General features: G+C 43.5%; 4 protein-coding genes across 5 annotated transcripts in view; 2 read left to right on the top strand and 2 right to left on the bottom strand.

The window, feature by feature from the left end:
- The window catches only part of asap2a (ArfGAP with SH3 domain, ankyrin repeat and PH domain 2a), a gene marked incomplete at its 5' end in the record, with an annotated part of 122,017 nt that extends 119,851 nt beyond the window's left edge, over positions 1-2,166 (top strand). For both annotated transcript variants that reach the window (XM_083632835.1, XM_083632834.1), the window contains one exon: positions 943-2,166. In XM_083632835.1, coding sequence (XP_083488961.1) covers positions 943-1,017 — 75 coding nt within the window. In that variant the 3' untranslated portion in view covers positions 1,018-2,166. The remainder of the gene's footprint in view (positions 1-942) is intronic.
- Positions 2,167-3,505: 1,339 nt separating this feature from the next.
- itgb1bp1 (integrin beta 1 binding protein 1) lies at positions 3,506-8,997 on the bottom strand. The gene is made up of 7 exons (XM_083634249.1): positions 8,885-8,997; positions 8,166-8,281; positions 7,844-7,922; positions 6,961-7,091; positions 6,606-6,698; positions 5,737-5,886; positions 3,506-5,640 (listed from the first exon to the last, which is right to left on the bottom strand). The coding sequence occupies exons 2-7, from the start codon at positions 8,235-8,237 to the stop codon at positions 5,569-5,571; spliced, it is 597 nt and encodes a 198-aa protein (XP_083490375.1). The 5' UTR covers positions 8,238-8,281; positions 8,885-8,997; the 3' UTR covers positions 3,506-5,568.
- A 380-nt stretch (positions 8,998-9,377) lies between these two features.
- On the top strand, positions 9,378-17,669 carry LOC310773919 (cleavage and polyadenylation specificity factor subunit 3; the record flags this gene model as incomplete). Its single annotated transcript, XM_083633923.1, has 18 exons — positions 9,378-9,448; positions 9,589-9,652; positions 9,905-10,002; positions 10,184-10,312; positions 11,235-11,412; positions 11,561-11,650; positions 11,744-11,894; positions 12,125-12,300; positions 12,403-12,561; positions 12,818-12,964; positions 13,141-13,293; positions 13,423-13,531; positions 13,692-13,790; positions 15,352-15,446; positions 16,615-16,702; positions 16,995-17,067; positions 17,354-17,450; positions 17,568-17,669. 18 exons carry the CDS (start codon positions 9,378-9,380, stop codon positions 17,667-17,669), a joined length of 2,079 nt encoding a protein of 692 aa, XP_083490049.1.
- A 4,132-nt stretch (positions 17,670-21,801) lies between these two features.
- On the bottom strand, positions 21,802-24,142 carry LOC310773985 (uncharacterized protein). Its single transcript, XM_083634031.1, has 2 exons — positions 23,444-24,142; positions 21,802-22,953 (listed from the first exon to the last, which is right to left on the bottom strand). The coding sequence occupies exons 1-2, from the start codon at positions 24,114-24,116 to the stop codon at positions 22,676-22,678; spliced, it is 951 nt and encodes a 316-aa protein (XP_083490157.1). The 5' UTR covers positions 24,117-24,142; the 3' UTR covers positions 21,802-22,675.
- Between the last annotated feature and the right edge of the window lie 198 nt (positions 24,143-24,340).

Raw genomic sequence — 24,340 nt, 5'->3', positions numbered from 1 at the left:
GTTAAAGCTTATTTTCAGGTATAGAGGATGTTAACACTTAAGACTTAAAGGAGAATTTCAGTTTATTTGAACCTGGACCCCTCTCCCCACATTAATTATGATCTGACGACGTTGCGATTCTGAGCCTCCTAGGCGTTGTTTTGAGCTAAATAGTGACTCTCGTCAAGTCACGCGAGACTTTCCTGCCGGCTGGCCCGTGTATGACTGTGTTTGACTTGACGAGAGTTGGTGACACAGACCCCGGATGAGGATATGAGATCCCTGGTAAACACTACTGGAAACAGCCCAGTGGTGATTAGCATTCTGATGTTTCTTTAGGGATCATATAATGACGATATGGGTAGAAAACGGGAAGAAAACTGTCTATTTACATGGAGTAACAGCACGCTGCCATCTGGCCCCGATGCAGCGCCATTCAAGGACTGGCTTGGACACTATTTACCTCACAACAACTCCTAGGAGGCTCAAAATCGCACCGGAGAACACTGGGTGAGTCGTCAGATCATAATTAATGTGGGGAGAGGGCTCCAGGTTCAAATAAACCGAAATTCTCCTTTAAGTGGAGATGTTAAGGAAGGTTTTCATTACTGTCTTCTTTGCCACACAAGGTAATATTCTGGGAAGCACCATTTGAAATATGAGCTTTTACCTAGGAGTTAGTTGTGATTTAGCCCACTAAAGTAGCTCCATATACTCTGCACTCCATTAGAATCTGGTATTTGGCTGCATGTCAAGTGTTGTGCAACGTGCATTAGATGGCGTATCTTTGAAATTGTTGTCATCTCAAAAGAACTGCTGGACCCAGCCATTACCACACTGAAAATATACTCTGTGTGTGTGTGTGTGTGTGTGTGTGTGTGTGTGTGTGTGTGTGTGTGTGTGTGTGTGTTGCAGCTCCCCATTATCAGTCACTGACCTCGCCTCTGTCTTCCCTTTTCACAGCTGGGCCACATCGAAGGTGATCCAATGAGAAGAGGAGCCTTCCCGGTTACATTTGTTCACTTCATTGCTGACTGAAGGGTCACTGTGGGTCACTGTGAGGAAGTGACCTGGGACGCTCCTTCCTTCCTTCCACCTCCCACGTCTGTCAGAGTGTGCGGCGCAAACGCCATCGCAATTATAATCAACATCATTGTGTTCATCAGCTTCATCAGCGGCCTGATTTGTCACCGCCATGTCATCACCTTGGCTACAATGCAGTGTGGATGTTGTCATGCCAACAGTAACAGACTCGCTCCAGGAAGTGTTGGCCTCACTCCTCATGACTCACTCCCAGGGACTCATGGGATTGTATGTGGTTTTAATGCTTTTTCTTTATATCGGTTCTGACAAGGAGTAGAAGATTACAAAAATATGATTGTAGTGAATGACCTCTTGCAATAAATGCACTTTCCATGTCTTTACCCTGGTTACAACATAAGACAACTTATTGACATAATGAAGGTTGTACTTCCAGTATTCAATTCAGCCATTTTCTGTTAAGGCACATTGTACAGAATGTCCTTAAAGTGACAGCGCAGAGAAGACTACAGCAATGTATTTGAACTCCCTAGTAACTGTAAAAATGTGAATATTGTCAACGTGCTTACATTCCACCTCTGTGCATGAGCGATTTAAAACGCCGGCCTGCTTATAGGTGCAACATTTGAACTCTGTAGTAGGCCTCCTGAATGGAGGCAGACATTTCCTAATGGTGCTAACCCAGGAATATGCTAGAAGCCGCGCCCGAGGGAGTGCTTCCCTGTCCCTCTTTCAAAGGCAGACTGGCATGGAAAGGGGGATGCTGCATGTAAAAATAGCCTTCAAGTCATCACACCCGGGAGAATCCACACACTCACGTGTGCATGTGCGCACGTCCGTGTCGTCATGTGAATGAGAGTAATAGAACTGCAAATGTGCTCAATATTCTGTGGATTCTCTCTGATCCTTTACTTCCTGCCTCACATACTACTTCTGCCCTGACTGTTTAACTGTGCAGGATGCAATAGAAGCACACTACAGCCCCTCCCTGACTATTTTAGGTCAAGTGCTGACACCGACTGGCACTGTGGCAGTCACTAATTACCTTTTGTTGAGCCTGTCTGTCTTTTCCTGTGGCTGACAGTTTTGCTTCTCACCTCAGGCCGGGGCTGTGCCTGTCATCTGCCTTATTAGATGTGTGTGTGTGTGTGTGTGTGTGTGTGTGTGTGTGTGTGTGTGTGTGTGTGTGTGTGTGTGTGTGTGTGTGTGTGTGTGTGTGTGTGTGTGTGTGTGTGTGTGTGTGTGTGTGTGTGTGTGTGTGTGTGTGTGTGTGTGTGTGTGTGTGTGTGTGTGTGTGTGTGTGTGTGTGTGTGTGTGTCTTGTCTATGCAGCATTAAAGAATATTGTAGAGGAAATGCGATTAAAAAGAAAAAGTAGGAATGTGATGAAATGCATGAGCCAGCTCTGACTTTTGGGTTTCTCCTCCTTGCCTTGAGAGCGCACACAGTCTGACAGACAACTTCCCCATTCTCCTCACAAAAGCGCTGGGTTCAGTGCAGATTCCTGACACACTATACGGCCATGCGTAGAGAGAGAACCATCCTCACTATACAGCCATGCGTAGAGAGAGAACCATCCTTCCTACAGCTTCAGCCTGCACATCTCTGGGCTCCCATAATGTAGACAGATGAGTTTATCGTGCTATAAATGAACATTTGTAGAGCATTCTATGTAATTAACTTGATTTTGGTTGCAGAGCAACTCTTTCTTTCTCTGTTTATATAGATATGTTGATATTTAGACATTTAACTGAAACGAGAGCCTTCCATGGATTTGTGAATGACAAGAAGAGACGCATGTGGACCGTACCTGATAGGTTCTCTTTGTTATCTATATTAACTCACTGGAAACGGGAAGGTTTAATAATCTATGTGTAAATAGATTTTGAGTTGTTTTTGTTTGTTGATATTTAAATGTAAAAAAAGTTAACTTGGCAGTAAATGTCTTTTAATGCACTGTGGCGATGAGCAGTTACCAGATTTGACCTCAGCTGGACCTGTGTGTTGAAAACACAACTAGCCTACACAAACACACAACTGGGAAAATAAACAATTCATTCTCATTAACTGTGGATCGCCACATTGACACTTAAATCTATTGTGCAAATAAATGGGAAACTGAAACTGGAATAATAAAATATAAAATAACTGGTCCAGTGTCTGTCTCTTAATCCATCATCTTAGAATGGCATGTTTGAGTTTATGGTGTTTGGATAATGGTTGTATTCCAAAATGAGAGATTCAATAGTTTGGGGGGGGGGGGGGGTCCCTACTCCCTATTACTGTATTTTTCCAGATGTTTGACATGTTTTGATTAACTGATCATTTTAAGTAGCCGTTTTCTGAAACTGATATAACATTTTTGAATTAAACAATTCAATGATTCTTGAGGTACCATAAAACATGTGTGATGCAGCGACAGCTCCCTCTGATGGAGAATATTCCAGCATCTTTCAATAGTACAAGGATGACACTTTGCATAATGATCAATAAAAACAGCCACTTCTTTATTGTACCATATTGTCACTTGTCCATTTGATCCAATCCCAACTGGACCAAGGCAAAATGGAGGAGAGAAAGAGGTTTAGATAGAAAAGGGAAAGGCAAACAGTAACATGATACTGTATACAAAGTGCTGCTGGCGATTTGTGATACCAGTGTACCAGAACCGTAAACAAGGTTATTTTTCTTATGCAAACAAGACCCAATTAGGATGTATGTATCTGCTGTTTCAAATGCAATCAAATTCATGCAGATTTAGTTACTACTTAAAAACGAAGCCAGTACCATACACACTTCAGATATAAAGCTTTTGGGAACAAACAGCATCCGTAGATGTTTCTAATACAAAGAAATTAAAAAGTAATAAAATAAAAATAAAAAGGCTCATATTAAAATTGGTTAATTAATTTTAACACGGGAAACAATGTGGGACACAGTTAAAGCATATTTGTAACGTACCTTCAAGTCAGATAGTGACTTCTGTGTGTACCAATATTGTTTTTTCTCATTGTAATAAAGGAAAAGAAACCGTGCCTCTGCATGTCATCACATCCCTGTACCATGTACTTTCTCCACTGACAGATACCATGACTCCCACAAATTACCATGTGTTCACACAGCTGTTACCATGACTCCCACAAATTACCATGTGTTCACACAGCTGTTACCATGACTCCCAGACATTACCATGTGTTCACACAGCTGTTACCATGACTCCCACACATTACCATGTGTTCACACAGCTGTTATAATACCATGACTCCCACAAATTACCATGTGTTCACACAGCTGTTACCATGACTCCCACACATTACCATGTGTTCACACAGCTGTTACCATGACTCCCACACATTACCATGTGTTCACACAGCTGTTACCATGACTCCCACACATTACCATGTGTTCACACAGCTGTTATAATACCATGACTCCCACAAATTACCATGTGTTCACACAGCTGTTACCATGACTCCCACACATTACCATGTGTTCACACAGCTGTTATAATACCATGACTCCCACACATTACCATGTGTTCACACAGCTGTTATAATACCATGACTCCCACACATTACCATGTGTTCACACAGCTGTTATAATACCATGACTCCCACAAATTACCATGTGTTCACACAGCTGTTATAGATGCTTTACAAGATTAGGTACCAAGTGTCCTTAATTCCACTGAATAAGATTATGTTACATTACAACGCTGAAGCAGTGGACAAACTTTTCCCCTTCCTTGCTCTTACAAGTTTGCTTTTTTCTTATTTTTTTTCTTATTTTTTTTCAAGGTCAAGGAAACAAGTGAGGTAAGGAAGGAAACGTGGCAAGAAATAGTAGGAAAGTGATTTGACCATGCTGTCAGATAAGGCACTGGCTGAATCTCAATAAGGCTTGAATCCTGCTCTATAGGACGAATCAGCGTGACATCACAAACACCCGGAAATGCGGAACCCCGCAGCAGTTAACTAGTATGAGTTGTGCCACACACACGTTAATATCTCAAAAACTATACATCACATCACTTATATTTTGACATTCTGAGTGACAGCACAAGTAGCTCAAGAGTATGATATGTATGTCGTGTTAAAGTTGTGTGAACTGTCGCCATTTTAAAAATGAAGTGAGTTTAGTAAACAGCACAGTCGGCTAGAGTGAGACACTCAAGGCTGGCTCCATAGGGTCCCATTATAAAGTTGCCCCCAGTAAGCCGTTTGTTTACCAACGCTGATCCCTCATATTGTAAAAAAGGAAGACAAAGCAAAGTTGCAAAAAACAAGGAAAAGGTTGACATTGTTTGACAAGCAGAATACAGCCCTGATGGTCTCCTGATAAATTACTGATGATTTTGCAACCGTTTAGTTTCCGCTTTTGGACAGATGTCAGCTCCTGCTTGTCTGGCCTCAGGAGGAAGATCTCAGCTCCTGTTTGTCTGGCCTCAGGAGGAAGATCTCAGCTCCTGTTTGTCTGGCCTCAGGAGGAAGATCTCAGCTCCTGTTTGTCTGGCCTCAGGAGGAAGATCTCAGCTCCTGTTTGTCTGGCCTCAGGACTTGTCTGACGTCAGCGCGCAGTCGAAAGAGGCTGACAGCACCTTGCAGATGGACTGAGCATGCTCCTGTTCAGACGGAGGAGAACATGATCAAATCAAGCTGTGTTATTAAAGTTGAGCACCTTCATAACCCCCCCCCCCCCCCATCTCATTCTCACTCACTGAGCTGCTGCACTGGTACAGCCAGATGCTGCACTCCTCTTGCTTGGTGTCTGTGGTCTTGAGGGCCAGCAGGTTCTTTCCTGCGCCGAGCCCGTCATCATAACACAGCATACGCACAATCAGGTAGAGAGGGTGGCGATGCAGCACATCCTACACGGGGGGTGGGAGCATGGGCAATCAAAACACTTGGTTTTTGACTTATTAGATCAAGCATCTCTTTCTTTTTTCCAATTGTGCTATGTTGTCAGAAGAGATTAGCCTCATCGTCAATGAGTGTGTTTAGATGCACACAATAATCAGATAACGGAATAACAACCTAACTGTCAATAATCTGATTTCTGCATTTACATGCACTTTAGTAAATAGCGGGAACTCACCTCAAAGTGCATGAATGGACATTGAGATTGGGCCATGCACCAAATAAAACTGATGATTCAGCAGAAATCTATGTGTTATTATTGGATTTCTCATAGGATATCAGTTTATGCTGTTTACACGAACACTTGAATGATCAGGTAACTCTAGAAATGCCATAATGAGCGGTTTATTAGTGTGCATGTAAACACACTCAGTGTTGTTCCTGTGGCAGATCTCTATTAATATTTTCAGATAAAGCCTAAGTATCTCAAATTCAGCTCACAATGTATTTGCTCACATAAAATGGGTCATGTGTTGGAAAAGGGAACGAGTGAAACGTCTGAGTCAGCAGCCTCGTGTGAAGCCACGTCAAAAGTCCAGATTTGATACTGAATTCATAACCGTGCCATTACGCTGATGATGACGCGGTACAGCATGGCCCAATCAATGTACACTCATCTGAAGTACAGTATCACTTTTTTATTGCTTTGGTAAGCAAAGCCGCTACTCACACACTGGTCCAGAGAGGCCACTTTGACTCCATACTTTGACACTGCCAGTATCATCTCCTCATCTCCAGGCACAAATGGCAGCTTTCCATCTTGCTGCAAAAGGGATTTACATGTATATGATCTTGTGAGTTCACATGGCATGGGATATTGACTGGTACTGTATGAGCAGAGATAACAGATAAAGTCCTTTCAAAGTTTTAATCGTTGACCAGCGTTGTCAAGGCTGATGAAGGCTTAACGCTGAAACGTCCATTGTGCTCCTCTGTCCCAGGTGATGATTAAAACTTTGAAAGGACTTTCTGGAGTGCTGGCCTGCTTCTTCCTCTCCATTCCTACTTGAACATCTGTTTCTTACCTGAGCTGCGTCAATATAGTTGATAAGCTCCAGAGGCTCCTGGAGGGTCTTGCTCATGTCAAACTGCAGCTTCTCGATGGCTCCCACATACTTCACCCTGAACTCGGCGCATGTGTCTGATGCACTGTTACCTACAGGAACAGCCAATCAAACAATCAGTGAGAGAAGAGGAGAGGAGGAGGGCACACAGACCCTGAAAAAGAAGGATAAAACATCACTCACGTCACAGGACTTGAATTTTGCATTAGGGCCAGTTCTATTGAAGTGAATGGAGTGGGCATGGAAAGTCCCACTATAATCCATCCTGCTGTATCTCTGCCGTTTCACCGTTGATTGAAAAAAATTCTTCCAGCCGGTTAAAGAAAACACATTATGTGATGATGACTGATGTTTTTCTTTTAATCTAAATGTGTGTGTGTTAGTTTTCCTTATGATTGGTCTCCAAACAGACCATGGCTCTGTCCAGCAGCTACATATAGCTCAACTCAAGCCCCTGTTTGGTCCAAGATAGAGGTTGATTAGCCAACTACATCACCATACATGACTGAACGGGGCAACATTAAACATTATGCACCTGCCCCACTAATGAGCACCTGTCGGATGAGCCATAGATCTATGCTGTGCTTCCCTCTTCTGCTGTATAACATCATGCAATGTGTTTGCTTTGATCTGGTGGAAGCATTTTTCAATCAAAGATGAAACGACACATACTGTATGATGGTTTATAGAGGGACTTTCCATGCCTGCTCCATTCACTTCAATAGAAGTATCCCTAAAAGTCTGGCCCCAATGCAAAATTCGAACACTATGACGTGAGTGATGTCTTATCCTTCTTATTAAGGGTCCTTGGGAGGGAAGAGGAGGAAGTGAAGAGCAGTCTGACCTGAGCTCTTGGTGGAGTCTGTGTCGAGGCTGGCGACAGTGCTGGACCTGGACAGACCGCCCAAACTGGAGTCCACAGACTGCAGACACAAACACAGTCACACCTCGGCTGGATATTGTGGGAAGGAATATCTGGCATTTATCTCTGGCTGAGTGTGTGTGTGTGTGTGTGTGTGTGTGTGTGTGTGTGTGTGTGTGTGTGTGTGTGTGTGTGTGTGTGTGTGTGTGTGTGTGTGTGTGTGTGTGTGTGTGTGTGTGTGTGTGTGTGTGTGTGTGTGTGTGTGTGTGCGTGTGAGAGAGAGCGAGTGTGTGTGTGGTTGTACCTTGCTCTTGGTGCTGATCTCACTGCTTTGAGAGCTGCTGCTGCTGTGGCGCTTCTTGACCTTGCGGAACATCCTTCACCATGACGACGGCCCTGCAGCCCTCCAGCCCCGCCCACCTGAGCGTGCGCACGCACGCACGCACGCACGCACGCACGCACGCACGCACGCACGCACGCACGCACGCACACACGCACGCACACACACACACACACACACACACACACACACACACACACACACACACACACACACACACACACATTTTTTTAATATTTGTTTTCATTGATTAAAAGAAGAAAGACATAAGAACCACTTCTGTGCCGCACTAACTAAGCTAAGCCATTGGAAGAAGAAGAAGAAGAAGAAGACTTCTCATAGGCAGGACTGCCAACATTATTTTTCTCCAGGCACCACTACACCACTGCCAACATTATTTTGAACTGAACGTTGAAACACTGCTTAGGAAGGATATTTAGAACTGAATCAACAGGTATGGACCCCATACTTTTACTTGCATTTGTCTGATAGTCTACTCATCACGAATAGATCTACACCCGTTGATGAATCCTAACGGAAACCCGTTGCTAGGATAAACAATATATCCCACATATAACATGTCCCCTACCGCATTCAGTTTCACACCAAGTTGAAAAACGGCTTTTCCACCAGGGATTGGCAAACACAAATGCGCTGAACATCCACCACACATGGCCACATACCTGTATGTGGAAGTGGAAGTTGATTGTCTCAATGTAGAGTGGTGTTCTCTTCAAAGTGAGCTGAGTAGCTTTTATCTACAGTTGACACTTCTTCAGCTTCCTTTGAGTTTCACAGCCTCCACCCAACACTACTTAAAGGGGACGCAGCAAAGTGGCACAGTGCTTAACACAAAAAGCACTGAATATTGGATGTTGAGCCGATAGACCCATGAATTCATTGTTGTAATGTAGAGTCTCTCTTGTGCAAAGTATTAAGTAACAGAGATCATGCTGAATGGATTTGATCTGTATGATGATATCTTATCATTTTATTCACGTGAATTAGATTTGGTCGCGGAACAAATACCAACCACTCGGTTTCTCGTCGGCGGTATTTTGGGCCACCACCGGAAGTCTTTCACCTCGAGAGACCGCCCTCTCTTCATTCATTAGCTATGATAACGTTATAGTGTAGCTTTCTTTCTTTCCCTTTCTTCAAATATAACAGCGTAACATGGCTGCAAAACGCAAAGTAGATGTGATTGTCCCCGCCGAGGAAAGTGACCAGCTCCTCATTCGACCATTGTGAGTTACTATTATGTAATTTATAATATGGCTAAATGACTGAATAATAACTTGGTGGTAATAATGAGTTGACTGAATGTGACAGCATGTGCCTATATCATGTAACGTTAACCACAATATCAATAATTCCCCACATACAGGGGTGCTGGTCAGGAGGTTGGCAGGTCATGCATCATCCTGGAATTCAAAGGCAGGAAAATAATGGTAAATCCTCACGCAGTTACACTTATGCTTAACTGTCACACACACTGTCCACAACATAATAGCCTATATGTCAAGTTGTCAGCCATTGTAGGTTTGCTATAGATATAGGAAACCTACAATGGCTAGTTGACAGGTGTATGCACGAATGATCATAACAAACAGTAGTATGTTAGGTAGCTGTGTTGCCACCCCAAACAGAAAAAAATAATCTATACCTGACTTCATACCTCTCTTTTCCCATGTGATGGGCAGCTGGACTGTGGCATCCATCCCGGCCTGGAGGGAATGGATGCTCTCCCTTATATAGACTTGATCGACCCAGCTGAGATCGACCTGCTGCTCATCAGCCAGTGAGTTTCAGCTAGTCACGCCCTCTGTAATAGCGCATTATGTATTATGCTACATTAGTCATCGATATATCACTACCAATGTCACCAAGACACATTCCTCTACATAAATTGTACTTGGAAAATAAAATAGATGAATGTGTAGTTGTGTAGTTTGATGCTGACATCTGTCTCTCTTCACCAGCTTCCACCTGGATCACTGTGGAGCATTGCCCTGGTTCCTCCAGAAGACCAGCTTCAAAGGCCGGACTTTCATGACCCACGCCACAAAGGCCATCTACCGCTGGCTGCTGTCTGACTACGTCAAAGTCAGGTTGGGCTGTCTTTACTTTGTTATCTCCCAATGATCGTGGAGGAACTATTGTCCTTTAAAGGACACTCTTGTGGGGCAGCTCTCCACCTGTGTCCTCCTGACAGTGAAATATCAGTTCACATAATTGTAAGTCCTTAATGTCCCTCCACTCATGCAATATAGTCCTGCATTACTTTTGTCAAGTCAAGTCAAGTTTATTTGTATAGCACATTTCATACACAGTGGCAATTCAAAGTGCTTCACATAAAATGGTTGACAGGAAAATAAAAGAAAAGAAGAGAGTAAAACGGACATTTAAAAGCATCACAACAAAACTTTAAAAAAAGAGTATAAAAAGTGCATTAAGCAACTTCATTAAGCACACAGGAAAATAAACGAAAAGAAGAAATAAAATGGACATTTAAAAGCATCACAACAAAACTTAAAAAAAAGAGTATAAAAAGTGCAATAGGCAACAGGCGTGGCAGTTGCAGAAAGAGCTAACTTACTCATTGGGTTTGCATAGTAGCTGTCAGCAGTTAAAAGCGACGGTAAACATAAAAGTCTTTAGTCTATTTTTAAAAGTAAGTAAGCTTGGGGCAGATCTGAGGTCTTCAGGCAATTTGTTCCAGCTAGCAGAAGCATAGTGGGTAAATGCAGCCTTCCCGTGATTTGATTTGATCCTAGGGACAGTTAATAAGCTGGACCTTGTTGACCTAAGAGTTCTAGACGGTTCGTAGCGTGGGAGCAATTCAGCTATGTATTTTGGGCCTAGGCCATTAAGTGATTTATAGACTAATAACAGTATTTTAAAATCTATTCTCTGACACACTGGCAACCAGTGTAAGGACTTAAGAACTGGAGTGATATGATCAGCTTTCTTAGTCTTCGTTAGAACTCTAGCAGCAGCATTCTGAATGAATTTGTATTTGATTTATTGTAGCAACATCTCAGCAGATGACATGCTGTACACTGAGACTGACCTGGAGGAGAGCATGGATAAGATTGAGGCCATCAACTTCCACGAGGTGAAGGAAGTGGCCGGAATCAAGTTCTGGTGCTACCATGCTGGACACGTCCTGGGAGCCGCCATGTTCATGATCGAAATAGCTGGAGTCAAGGTACTGGCTCTCTTCCATAAAGGACATCCTGGTTTGTTGTATCTACAACAAGATGTTCTGTTTTAGAGAACACTGTATGTTGATGGAGTGTCCACTAAACAAAGCCTTTATCGGCTGTTTTGTCTTGCTTTATTTTGTCCCTCCCAAGCTGCTGTACACTGGAGACTTCTCCCGACAAGAAGACAGGCATCTGATGGCAGCCGAGATCCCCAGCGTCAAGCCCGACATCCTAATTATAGTACGCCGAAAGTGTTTATAAATGTAATCAATCATGTGGTTAATCAATGTGCAGATGATCGCAACGTGCTAAATGCTGTTATTCCTTTGTCAGGAGTCCACCTATGGCACCCACATCCATGAGAAGAGGGAGGAGCGTGAGGCTCGGTTCTGTAACACCGTCCACGACATTGTGAACAGAGAAGGCCGCTGTTTGATCCCTGTGTTCGCCTTGGGCCGAGCCCAGGAGCTGCTGCTCATCCTGGGTGAGATGTCCTGTCCCGACTCTCTGTTCTAGCAGTTATGACTGTAAAGGCCCATGATACAACAATGCTATTTTCTACACTATCCTTGATATTCAGCGCTATCATTCATCTGAGAGTTATGAGAGAAAGATTGCTGATACAACACATTCAAAGTTGACTATCATCACTCCATTCCACTCTATATGAGACAGAAGTGTGTGTGTAAGGTTGTGTTTCGTGTTCCCATGCAGATGAGTATTGGCAGAACCACCCGGAGCTCCATGACATCCCCATCTACTACGCCTCGTCCCTGGCCAAGAAGTGCATGGCTGTGTACCAGACCTACGTCAACGCCATGAACGACAAGATCCGCAAGGCTATCAACATCAACAACCCTTTCGTCTTCAAGCACATCAGCAACCTCAAGGTAGAGCTGCCATCCTGTGCGTGCTGCTCATCGTATAAATGCACAGGCTGTGTACTGCTCATCTGTTGAAGTACCATGACTCTGGTGTCTGTTCCTTTGCAGAGCATGGATCACTTTGACGACATCGGCCCCAGCGTGGTGATGGCATCTCCGGGTATGATGCAGAGTGGACTGTCCAGAGAGCTCTTTGAGAGCTGGTGCACCGACAAAAGGAATGGAGTCATCATCGCCGGATACTGTGTAGAGGGGACACTGGCCAAGGTGCCGTTAACTTATGTATTAAAGATCAACATGTCGAAGCATTGACAGCTTATTCAAGGATCAGTAAGAGGCATTGTGTTATTTTTATTCAGCTGATAATCCTTTCTTCCTTATTTCTGCAAAGAGGTGCAAACATTTTGATTCATTTTGTTGACCTTCTAAACCTGATTCACGTGCCTCTATTACAGCACTGAATGTGTACAAAGTGTGTAACCATATGAAAGCGCCTCAGTGTGGTATGCTGTTCGTTCTGCAGCACATCATGTCGGAGCCGGAGGAGATCACCACCATGTCTGGTCAGAAGCTGCAGCTGAAGATGTCGGTGGACTACATCTCCTTCTCTGCCCACACAGACTACCAGCAGACCAGCGAGTTCATCAGAGCACTTAAACCTCCGCATGTGGTAGGAGAACCAGAGCACCACCTGTCAAATTCAATTTAAATTAAATTCTATTTATTGGCATGGATGTAAACAAAGACAATATTGCCATTTGCCAAAGCATCAATAACAGTAATAATGGCCTGTCTCTCTCTCTCGCTGTCTCTGCCTCCTTGATTCTCCTTGCGTGTCATCCTCAGATCCTGGTCCACGGGGAGCAGAATGAGATGGCCCGTCTGAAGGCAGCGTTGATCAGGGAGTATGAGGACAACGACCAGGTTCACATTGAGGTCCACAACCCCCGCAACACCGAAGCCGTCACCCTCAACTTCAGAGGGGAGAAGCTGGCCAAGGTAAATTCTCTGTTTCAGTTAAGTTTTCCTCCCTCCCTGGACTGGAGACATTTGTATGGGCTTTATGGTCTGAACTCTGAATTCAGATTGTGCTCCGTCAGAGTTATTGATTTCTGCTCCTCTTCTCAGGTGATGGGCTATCTGGCTGATAAGAAGTGTGTCCAGGGTCAGAGGGTGTCTGGCATCCTGGTGAAGAAGAACTTCAACTACCACATCCTCACTCCCTCGGACCTGTCGAGTGAGTAACCACCGCTTCCTCTTCTTCTATTCCAAAAAGAGTCAATTCCTCGACTACAACAAGTTTGAGATTTGAGATCGGAATCTTTCTCTTGGTGTCAGTCAGTTGCACTTTTTGTAATGCTTAAAGACATTGCTAACCTGATGTGTCTGGTTTGCAGCCTATACAGAGCTGGCTATGAGCACGGTGAAACAGACCCAGGCGATTCCTTTCACTGGACCTTACTCTCTACTTGTCTGCCATCTGAGGAACCTCACTGGTACTGCTGTGTTTGTGCATGTGTACTGTACTGTACTAAACTTTACGTGTGTGTGTGTGTGTGTGTGTGTGTGTGTGTGTGTGTGTGTGTGTGTGTGTGTGTGTGTGTGTGTGTGTGTGTGTGTGTGTGTGTGTGTGCCTGCGTGCGCGCCCACGTGCGTCTGTGTGTGTGTGTCAGGGTCGGAAGTTAGTGGGGGATTGGGGCAAAATGCCAGCTAAAAATATAAAATTGCCCTCGGAATTCGGATGGCAGGGGCTTTAAATGCCCCCCATAAAATAAAGAGTAAACTTTTTATTCTAATGTTACTACAATTTACAGTGTCGGATTTGGTGCTATTTGGACATGCGATGTTCAATATGAATCAACTTTGACTAAACAAGCGAGTAAACGGAGGAGCAGCAAACTGCTTGGCTCTGTCTCTGCCTGCCTGGGTGCAGCGGGGCTGTTTGCTGCATGCACCGTCACATCACAGCAGGGCGGGGCTTCAGGGCTCTGACATCACAGCGGGGCGGGGCTTCAGGGTTCTGACTGACCGGACGGGATGGAGACGTGAGCTCCGCTCAGTTGAACTGCACGAGAATGACTTAAGGGGCACACACCAGGAGTAGTGTCCTCTAGTAAGAGAGTGGCGTCAGCGGAGGACCAAAATGCAAGAATCATTAGCCAATGAACAGCCAGGAATGGGTCTCACGCTACTTTTGCATGCTAAAATAAAGCCGATAATGTACTATTTGATTCATTTCAAGGGATGAAAAACCCTTTCAAAGTACAACACTGTCTATTTTGATGCAACTCGACAGTGCTGCTTTTTTTACTGAAGAGTTCCACTTTCTACTTCCTGGAAAAAAACTGGTCCATTGGAGTGAATGGAGATGTCGGAACTCTTCTATTATACGGCTCTGACCAGGAGCACACACACTAGCCAATAGGAGCGGAGACACTAGAGCTGAACAGTCACGTGACATTTCCTGCCCCGGAAGTGAGTTTCCCATTCATTTTCTCCATAGACATTTTGAAAAATCCTTATATAACAAGTTTTTTAAGGCTGGAACCAAGCTAACCTGTGACCTACTGAATCGTGAGTGACCATAAAACTTTTCATTTGGAGCAAAAACAAAAAATTTGATTCCGCCCCCCAGGTGGTGTGCGGTTGAGAGTGAGAGAGTGAGAGTATGCATCATCCAGCAGTGGAGCGGTGTTTATATCAGAACATAAAGCCTTTACTTCAATCATGCCATATGGCAAGAGACAATCAATCAACTGATGATATTGACATGACAGAAGAGGACGTAAATGTTAATATAGGCCTAATGTGATGGTAATACATGTTATTTTGATTGATATGCTAGTCATCGTCTCCAGAGTCTCCACCCTTGATCCAAAATGCCCCTGAAACATATTGGGGCAAAAAAAGCCCTTGTTAAAAAAAAAAAAACGAATTTCCTATACGTGTGTGTGTGCGTGATTGAACTCGTAATATTTGTTGCACCAAACCCCTTTCCATTCATGTGGATTCCAGCAGTCCAAATTGTAGTTGACCCCATGCTGACTGTTGTCTCAGGTGATGTGGAAGAGCTGGAAGGAACCGAGAAGAACACTTTGAAGATCTTTAAAAACATCACTCTGATCCACGAGGTCGGCATGGTGCTGCTGGAGGTGAGAGGTTAGACCAGTTCAACCAGCTGGGGTCCTGCTCGATCTACTGCAGTTTAGCAGAACTCTGTTCTACTCAGACTAGTCCGGTCCAAACCATTGGACTTGGAGATAGCAAACCAAAGCATTTACACAGCAGTTTCATTGTGTGTTTTGCTCTATTTAGACCTACAGTAGTCTCAATGCTAGACCCATAAGAGTTCTTATGCTGATATACTATGTTACTGCATGCTGCAAATCTCTCTCTCTCTGGGTCTGGGACACTGCTTGCTCCAAACTGGTGTCAGAATCCTGGCCAGTGATTGGTTCTGCCGAAATCCTGGGGGCACTAATCAGTAACGACTTTAGCTATCAGATGCGCCCACCCACCTGACTGTTGACTTTTGAAAATGAACCACTCTGTCTACGACCTCTCGGTCACTCAATTTTGAGGCATAGACCCGCCCTCAAAACAGCAGCTGGGGCTATGGAGTGGTACAGACTCAATGATGTAGTATGTGGAGCACAGCGATTCAACATACAGTAATATTTGAGGCTGGGGAGAGGCCAGACCTACAGTGTCTCATTTTACCCAGCTACAATCTTCTGTTAATTATTTGGAAAAAGAATAGCACACATAGGCAGAATCTAACGTACCGGTACATGTTAACGGTTGGATTTTAAACCATTCAGAACTGTCAGCTTGTCAGACTGTGAGCCACTGAGTCTCACAAGGTCAACTCATTTCTGTCAGCACTTTTCAGTCTTCACTTGGGAAGTTCTTCAAAATCTAAGCTTTCACTGAGGCTCCAACCCCAAACCTCCAAATTGTCCTGTGGCCATACAGTAGGTGTCATTCAACACAAAGTGTGTAATCAGATGTCAAATATGGTCTGAGAAATCTACAGAGAAGTCTGGAAATTTGAGTCTGGAAAAGTAGGGAATTTTCAAATGGAAAATGTGTAGGAACCCACTATGAATTCAGTTTGTGTTCACAATAATCCGTGTTACGCAAGCATTGGTTTTGTCATTGTTTCTGCTTTGGTCATGTGCGGTTCAAGAAAACATAGTCCAGACCCCTCAGTCCCCTCCAGTTGAGTGGTACAGCTGCTCCGTATCGAGCCTCTTTACGTCTGACCTGCAATCAAACTGTATAATGGCTGCAACTAACTCGACCCCCTTTCTCTTCCAGTGGATAGCTAACCCTCTGAATGACATGTATGCTGATGCTGTCACCACAGTGGTGCTAGAGGTCCAGTCAAACCCAAAGGCTCAGAAAGGTTGGTTTGGCCACCGTCTCCAACCACATAAATAATATAGATGCTATCGCGACTAATCATCTTCTGTTTAGTTGTGAATGTTTTATTAAGTGCAGGAAGCATGCAATTAATTACTTCTGAGAGCTTTGTCTGAACCCATTTTCTGTCTGGGAAATGGAAGTGCAAGAAAATGTTCTAGCACTTCCATGATAATTTCAACGCCACTGGTTACTGAATGGGAGGATAGGCAGCCATCTTTGTTGCGTGTTGTCCACCAATAATGTGATTCATGTTGAATCTGTTTCACCAACAGTCATGGAGAGTGTGCCAATGGGTGCCATTGTGGATGTGGAGGTCTTCCACGCCAGATTGGAGGTCATGTTGCAGTGAGTATCTAAATTTATATCTATAGTGATTTGCTCAACATGTAGAATACACTGATAAACAGTTTGAGCTCAAGAGGCAGTTCACAGAAATATAATGCCACAAGCAAAGAGATAACATGTAAATGTGCAAAAACTCAAAAAGCACATTCACACACACACACACACACACACACACACACACACACACACACACACACACACACACACACACACACACACACACACACACACACAGAAGGGGTGTGGCAATCCTTATAGTTATAATAATTTCCCTCTCTCTCCTCAGAGACATGTTTGGAGATCAATTTGTGGATTTCAGGGATGGTAAAAGCATCGCTGTGACAGTGGATGGGAAGACTGTCCAGATTTGCTTGGAAACAAGAGTAAGAAGCATTCAACATACTATCATCACACCCAAAAACTGACAGAAAATATGCAACGGGTTTGGTTTTGTTGCTTTTCTTTTGATGTGTCTCACTGGCTTCCTGTCCCCTCGGCAGGTGGTGTGCTATGAGGACGACAGCACAGAGGATGACTCTCTGAAGGAGATGGTGGAGCTGGCTGTGCAGAGACTCTATGATGCTCTCAACCCCATCATCTGAGACTGGACAAGCATGAAGCCACACACACACACACACACACACACACACACACACACACACACACACACACACACACACACATACACATACACACACACACACACACACACACACACACACACACACACACACACACACACACACACACACACACACACACACACGTTAGGACAGACTTCACCATTGGCCTAATGCAGGGGTTCCCAACCTTTGGCTTGTGACCCCACTTTGATGTCACAAAAATCTAGGGACCCCAGACATAATTTCGGTACATTGCAACATTTGTGAACTGGGTGTAATTACTGCTCATCGCCGATAGGTGTCGCCAAAGAAGACGAAACAGGAAATCTTTGAGATTATAACTTTAATCTGAGAATTCTGACTTTTTCCTAAAAATTCTGACATTGAAGTCAGAATTCTGACTAATTAATGTCAGAAGTCTTCTGACCCCCCCAGAATTCTGATTCTATTCTCAGAATCCCCCCCTTCCCCCAAGGCTCAGACATCATGGATATGAAAGTGAAGAGTATTTAGACGAGGGGTGCCCAAACTTTTTTTAGGGTGAGACGTGAGAGCTACTTACAAAATATAAAACTAGTTGCGAGCTACTTCTTTTCCCCTTGTCTCCCCCAAGTACCGGTACATATTTAGCACATTTTAACAATACTATATTATTTATTTAACATTATTTAATAATGTTATAATGTTAAATGCTGTAGATACTGAGTTAGCTATACATGAGTGGGATTTAGTTTATGCGTTAAACTAAAAACGAAATAAAAATAATACATTTTGGATTTCTTTGGCGAGCTACTTTTCGATGGCCCGAGATCTACCAGTAGATCATGATCTACCTATTGGGCACCCCTTATTTAGACATTCAGTGGTGAAAGTGAATGAGCGGATAGCATCTCTGAACTGTATTACAAATGCTATCCTTTTTGATGGACTAGTCGGCAGCCATATTTTGCTCACTGTTTCAAATTATGATGATCTGTATCAATTCAGATCAGCAGGATTGTATCCGTCCCACAATGTGAAAGAGCTAATTTCACTAACTACTGTATGTATAATTTAGTTGTGCACCAGCCCTGTACGGGAATGGTCTTTTGGCAGTGACCTGGGGGGTCATTGACAGCCTCAACAATCAATCCCAGGCATCTCAGACGTAATGTATATTTTTGAAGAGCCTGAAGATCAGATTGGTCCTTTACTTGTATTTGCCTTGACCTCATTAATTGAATACAGTGTTTCCCCTAGAAAAATGTTCAGGCCTGGAGGGATTTCGAAACGTACCCCGACCGCAAGGGTGTGGGCCCTCGCTGGCGACGCTAAACTTTTAGCTAACCTGTTCGCATCTATGTTGGCAATGTTATCCCAAGTATCATCATACTATTATGGGCGAGGATGGTGCCTGCCCATTGTGTTCTAGTGTATGTACACTGAGGCATATACTGTCAGGGTGTAAAGTCAGTCTCTCCCAGGGGCGATACACCTGGCATCACAACCAGGTGTTGAAATGTTTGGCAGCTGCAGTTGAGGAAAAGCGGCTAGAAGTAAATTCTCTAGTTGCTAGCAAAGAGACTAGACATATCAAATTTGTACGTGAGGGAGAAAAGATTAGGCCAATTAAGGTTAGGCACAAGTTAGGGCAGCTAAGTGTAGGTGGAGCCTGGGAAATGAGGGTTGACTTGAATGAACAGCTAGTCATCCCAGCATATATAGTTAGCACCCGGCTACGTCCGGACTTGTTACTGTGGTCTGAGGTAGAGAATTATAATAAAATTATTTTATCGAACTCACAGTCCCGTGGGAAGATCGAGTTGAGGAGGCTTATGAGCGCAAGAAAGCTAGGTATGCTGAAATGGCAGCAGAGGCAGAGCAGTGAGGTTGGAGGGCTCGAGTGCGGCCTGTAGAGGTGGGCTGCCGTGGTTTTGTGGCAAAGTCCGTTATTGCCTTACTAACTTGAGTTGGGCATTCGGGGACGGAGCCTGAAACTTGCGGTTAGCAACATGTCTCAGGCAGCAGAACGAGCAAGTGAATGGCTGTGGATAAGGAGGAAACATGCTAGCTGGGGAGCTCGCTAAGGTCAGATTGTTTGTTGTTGGTCATGATTAACGGTCCGCATCAACAGGGCTGAATCATTGACAGTGGTGGTGTAGTTAGGGATTGTTTGTTGTTGGTCATGATTGACGGTCCGCATCAACAGGGCTGAATCATTGACAGTGGTGGTGTAGTCAGGAATGTCATACCGAACCGACCTGGATAGCTAGGCTTAGATAGTGAGGTAATATGCAGTTGTGCGGTGGTAGCATGGAGGGGGGTGTTTCCAGGACGCTGGATTACACCGTTAAGCCTTCTTGAGGTGTCGTGGGCCTAACTTAACGAAACGTCAGTGAAGGAAGGTGCCCACTTGAAAACCCCAATGACATGCTTCATACTGCTGTTGGCTAGGGTAGGTAACTGGTGATTTGTGTCTTGTTTATTAGTTTGTTAGCCTGTTAGCTTGTTTTATTCTGGATTGGGCTTCTAAATGTGTTTTTCCTCGGATTTTGGCACAAGGGATAGTAACATCTTGTCCTGTGTATTAATTAATAATGGGATGCGATGCGAACAGTTGTATTATGGGATGTGCGTTTCCCAGGCAACGACACACGTTGACATGTTTTGGAACAGCGCTGCACGCTGGCACAATGCTCCTAAAAGCAAAATGCTTGTTGTTTTGAATGATTTGGCATCTTCTATTACTGTCCACTGTCAACACCAGTATTGTTGTATTGTAATAATATGCCATAAAGGTTTATTGAAATTTTGGGGAGAGCAGGGGGGGGGGGGGGGGGGATGTCTGGCCTGGCGGGGGCGCTATTGGCCTGGCGGGCCTGCCAGGCCTGTCGAATGGTAGGGGAAACATGAAGGAAGACACAAGGGAAAGAAAAAGGATACATTTATATGTGAAACCAGTTCTGTCTTTCTCTTTGTTTCGACAGCGGTACACTGGATCCATTGCTATGTTTACATTTACATTTTAGGATTTTATCTTGAGTCACCTAAAATGAATACAACAGTAAAATAAGCTTAAATGTAATTTAAGATTCACATTACTAGCAGCCAATAGTAAAGCATGCAAGAAACGGTCACAAGAGGAAACTGATAGGAAGGATTTTTCTTTAAATATATATACTTTATAGTAGGACTTGTTTTGTTTTATATGTAATTGATTTTTTTTAAACATTTAGATTCACTGTAGCTTGAGAACTAAATGCATGACTGAATTGCACTGATCTGACTCACTTGTTCTGTTTACTTTTACATTTGATGTTAACTGTGAATTTAATAAAACTTCTGTGATTGATGTATAACAAGTGAAAAATATAACTACTGTGCTTTGATGAAGGCATCTTGTTAAGTCATTTAGGAAATAATCAAAGCAATTATTACATTTTATTTTTGTTTGCTGTTATATTTGGATGTTTTTTTGTAGTAGATGTGTTTTTATCCGTTTTTCAGGCACTACACATTGTATAGGTGGGGTTTTATCTAGCAACTGAATTTATACTTAGTGTAGTTATAGATGTTTTCTCTCCTTTCCCCTCCCAATACCACATCACACAATTAGTTTGCTGGTTAACTTTATTTCACCCTGTAGCTCTCAAAGCTAATCCAACAGCCTCAACCTATACCTATCGTCCTTTGATATACAAACATGAAACTTGTGAGTAAAATAAAACGGCATAATTACATATTCATTTCCTCAGATGAACCCCACTCATCAAAACAATTCCAACCCGTAATTTGAAAATGTGTGCTAATAGAAAATTAAATACTCAAAGCAATTTTATTGTAATCATAAGTTGTGATGCTTCTGGTATGGGAATTTTCTATTTGCTTGTCCCTTTCACAGGTCGACCAGAGTGCAGGTTCAGCTACAGAAAGCAACCCTGAAGCTGGTACAGATTCAGTGTTTTATACAAACTCCATGTAAATTATCTGATGGATGGTAATAGAAAAACAGACATGCCAATCTCTGTGTTGATTATATAACACTGGTGCTTGCTAATAAAAGACCCAAGTAACATTTTATTTCACTGCTTCAAAGGCAGCACTCGTAATTTATTGTTTAAATATCAGGAGATACGATTTAGCCATTTATTTTTTACAATAAATGTCATCCGAGGCACATTCTTCAACTGAACTAATGATCAAAATCAACATGATTTCCATGACTGTTCCAGTATGTCAGTATGGCCTTACTGATGGCCTACAAGACAGGACTGAGAAAGTATACTTATTACACTTCCTAGCACACGTTCCACGTCACATTCTCTTAAATTGCCATTACTTTTTTCATAAATAGCAATACATGAAACCATGATCAAATGTTTGACGTTTTACCAATAAATAAAGCAACCTGCATGTAGGATGACTTTATAAAAGCCAAATGAGTTGAATTGGAAAAAATATTTTCCATACGGTCTTCCTTTTTCCATACCTGGAAAATACTAAAAACAAATTCCACGCTAGCGTAGGAACCCTGCATAACTGACAAATGGTGGTGGGGGGGGGGGACGAGATGGCAAAGTGTGCAATGACCTGAACATTTGGATTGAATTCACTGATTTCGATTGAGAACTGAATTTCTGGAGACAAATGGGGACAATTACTGCTGGCCGACAAGTAATTATTTGGCAATTGTATGTGGGGAAAGGTCAGGCACGCAGAAGAGACAATGGTCCTCCTGATCTACTGATGTGATTTGTGTAGGTATGTATGGCTGCCTAATAGTTTTGGATGATCTCAGCTCGCCATTACAATGATAAAAAAACTACAAGATAAAATGTTGATTAATTTAGGTCAGCAAATGCCATAACTGGCCATATCCATTTGATGGTCTTGCTCAAGGACACTTCAGCAGGGTGGATGCTAGTCAACATGGGCCTGCCATCCTGCAAGCATAAATAACACCATGTTGCACATATCAGATCCAGTTCTATCTCCGTGACTGGACTTCAGCCCCGCTTTAAGCTGAGCATTATAGCAAGGGCCATCGCCAGCAGCACTGCTACAGCCATTTCTGTCATCCTGTCCAGCTTCCACTCACTGGCCGTCTCATTCTTCTTCCTCAGCATCTCCTCTTTGCGGACTCGTATGTCTTTGTCTCTCTGAAACTGCTCGCTGTAGTGAGCCTTGATAAACTTGTCAAAGTCAACGACGCCCTTGCCGTCGACCCCCATGACAGACTGACCGGTCCTGGTTTGTTGTTTCGAGGAGCTGCTGCTGTCCTTTGCTGAGGGCAGGGATGGGTAGTAACACATTACAAGTAAGGCACAAGAGAAAAAAAAATAGGTACTTTTCATGTTTTTTTTTACTGTACTCTTTATTCAAGTATATATTTTTTGCCAGTAATCTAATTTTACTTAACTACATTTGTCCAATCTGGGAGTGGGACAGATATAGGGAAATGGAAAAAAATAAATATAGGTAAGGAAGAGAGGGGTAGAGAGGAAGATAATCCAAGAGATGGAGAGTGGGAAAAGATAGTTCATATCTCAATTTTATAATCTATGGCTCTACAATCTAGCTACATAATTAAAAACACACCCTAAAAATGATTACAATTAACTTGTAAGTTGCTTTGAGTAATTTATTAACCAGGTACTTTTCTTTCTTTCTTTTTTAAACTTTTACTTGAGTAGGTTTCTCAAATGGTAATTTTCCTTTTTCCTTTTATACTTTTACTTGAGTAGGCAGGATTGTCAGACGGCTACTGTACCCACCACTGGCGGAGGGTCTGGTGGCCCCAATCAGGTCCGTGTGGCTCAAGATGCCCCGGTCGTACTTTTTCCTCAGCCCCTTGTTGCCCAGCACGTTGTAGGCCTCGCTGATCTCAGAGAAGCGGACAGTGGCGTGCTCGCTCCCGCTGTTCTTGTCCGGGTGGTAGATGAAGGACTGCTTGTAGTACGCCGTTTTTATCTGGGCTTGAGTGGCATTAGGAGGCACCTGAAGGATATCATAGTAGCCTGTTCTGGTTTTATACAGAGGCTCAGACCGCTCTCCATTACCGCCGCTATAATAAGTCCTGGTGAACACCCGATCCAGCACCAAATGACGAACGACGAGGCTCTGTTGTGGACGGGCAAACCTGGATGTGCAGAAAGTCCTTTGCAACTCAAGTTTGTCCCAATGGGTGTTGTGTGTCGCCGTATTCCGACGGTACCGTGTGTCAAAGGACGTTCTATCCAAAGTGTTATTCCTTGCAAGTTTATAAAGTGACGTATCTTTGCGGAGTCCAATGCTGTGGTAAAGTTCAGCAACACTTTCCTTTTCCCTGAGGTCGTCGAACGTTACAGTTGTGTAATAAGAAACTCCAATGGTCGCGTCCTGCAGAGAAGACGCTCTGTCCGCAGCAGTTCTGCCTCTATTAACTTGGAACTTTTGCATGTCACCCATCAAAAATCCACTCGATAAAGCAGAATTCTGTATTGCACGTTTACCTAGTTTGCTCCGACTTTCTAGAAGGAATTGGTTGCATGTTTTGTATGCAATATCGTAGGCTCCCCTAAGTGACAGCCTGACCTCCGCCATGTTTACCGGGAGCGAAGAAGAAAAACGGACTTCCGTGGACTATCTGGCATCCTGTCAACTCCAGCGCCCCTGGTGGGCAGTTTATAATG

This window comes from Poromitra crassiceps (assembly GCF_964638095.1).
Source record: "Poromitra crassiceps genome assembly, chromosome: 3".
Classification (NCBI taxonomy): domain Eukaryota; kingdom Metazoa; phylum Chordata; class Actinopteri; order Beryciformes; family Melamphaidae; genus Poromitra; species Poromitra crassiceps.
This window is presented reverse-complemented; position numbering and strand designations above follow the sequence as displayed.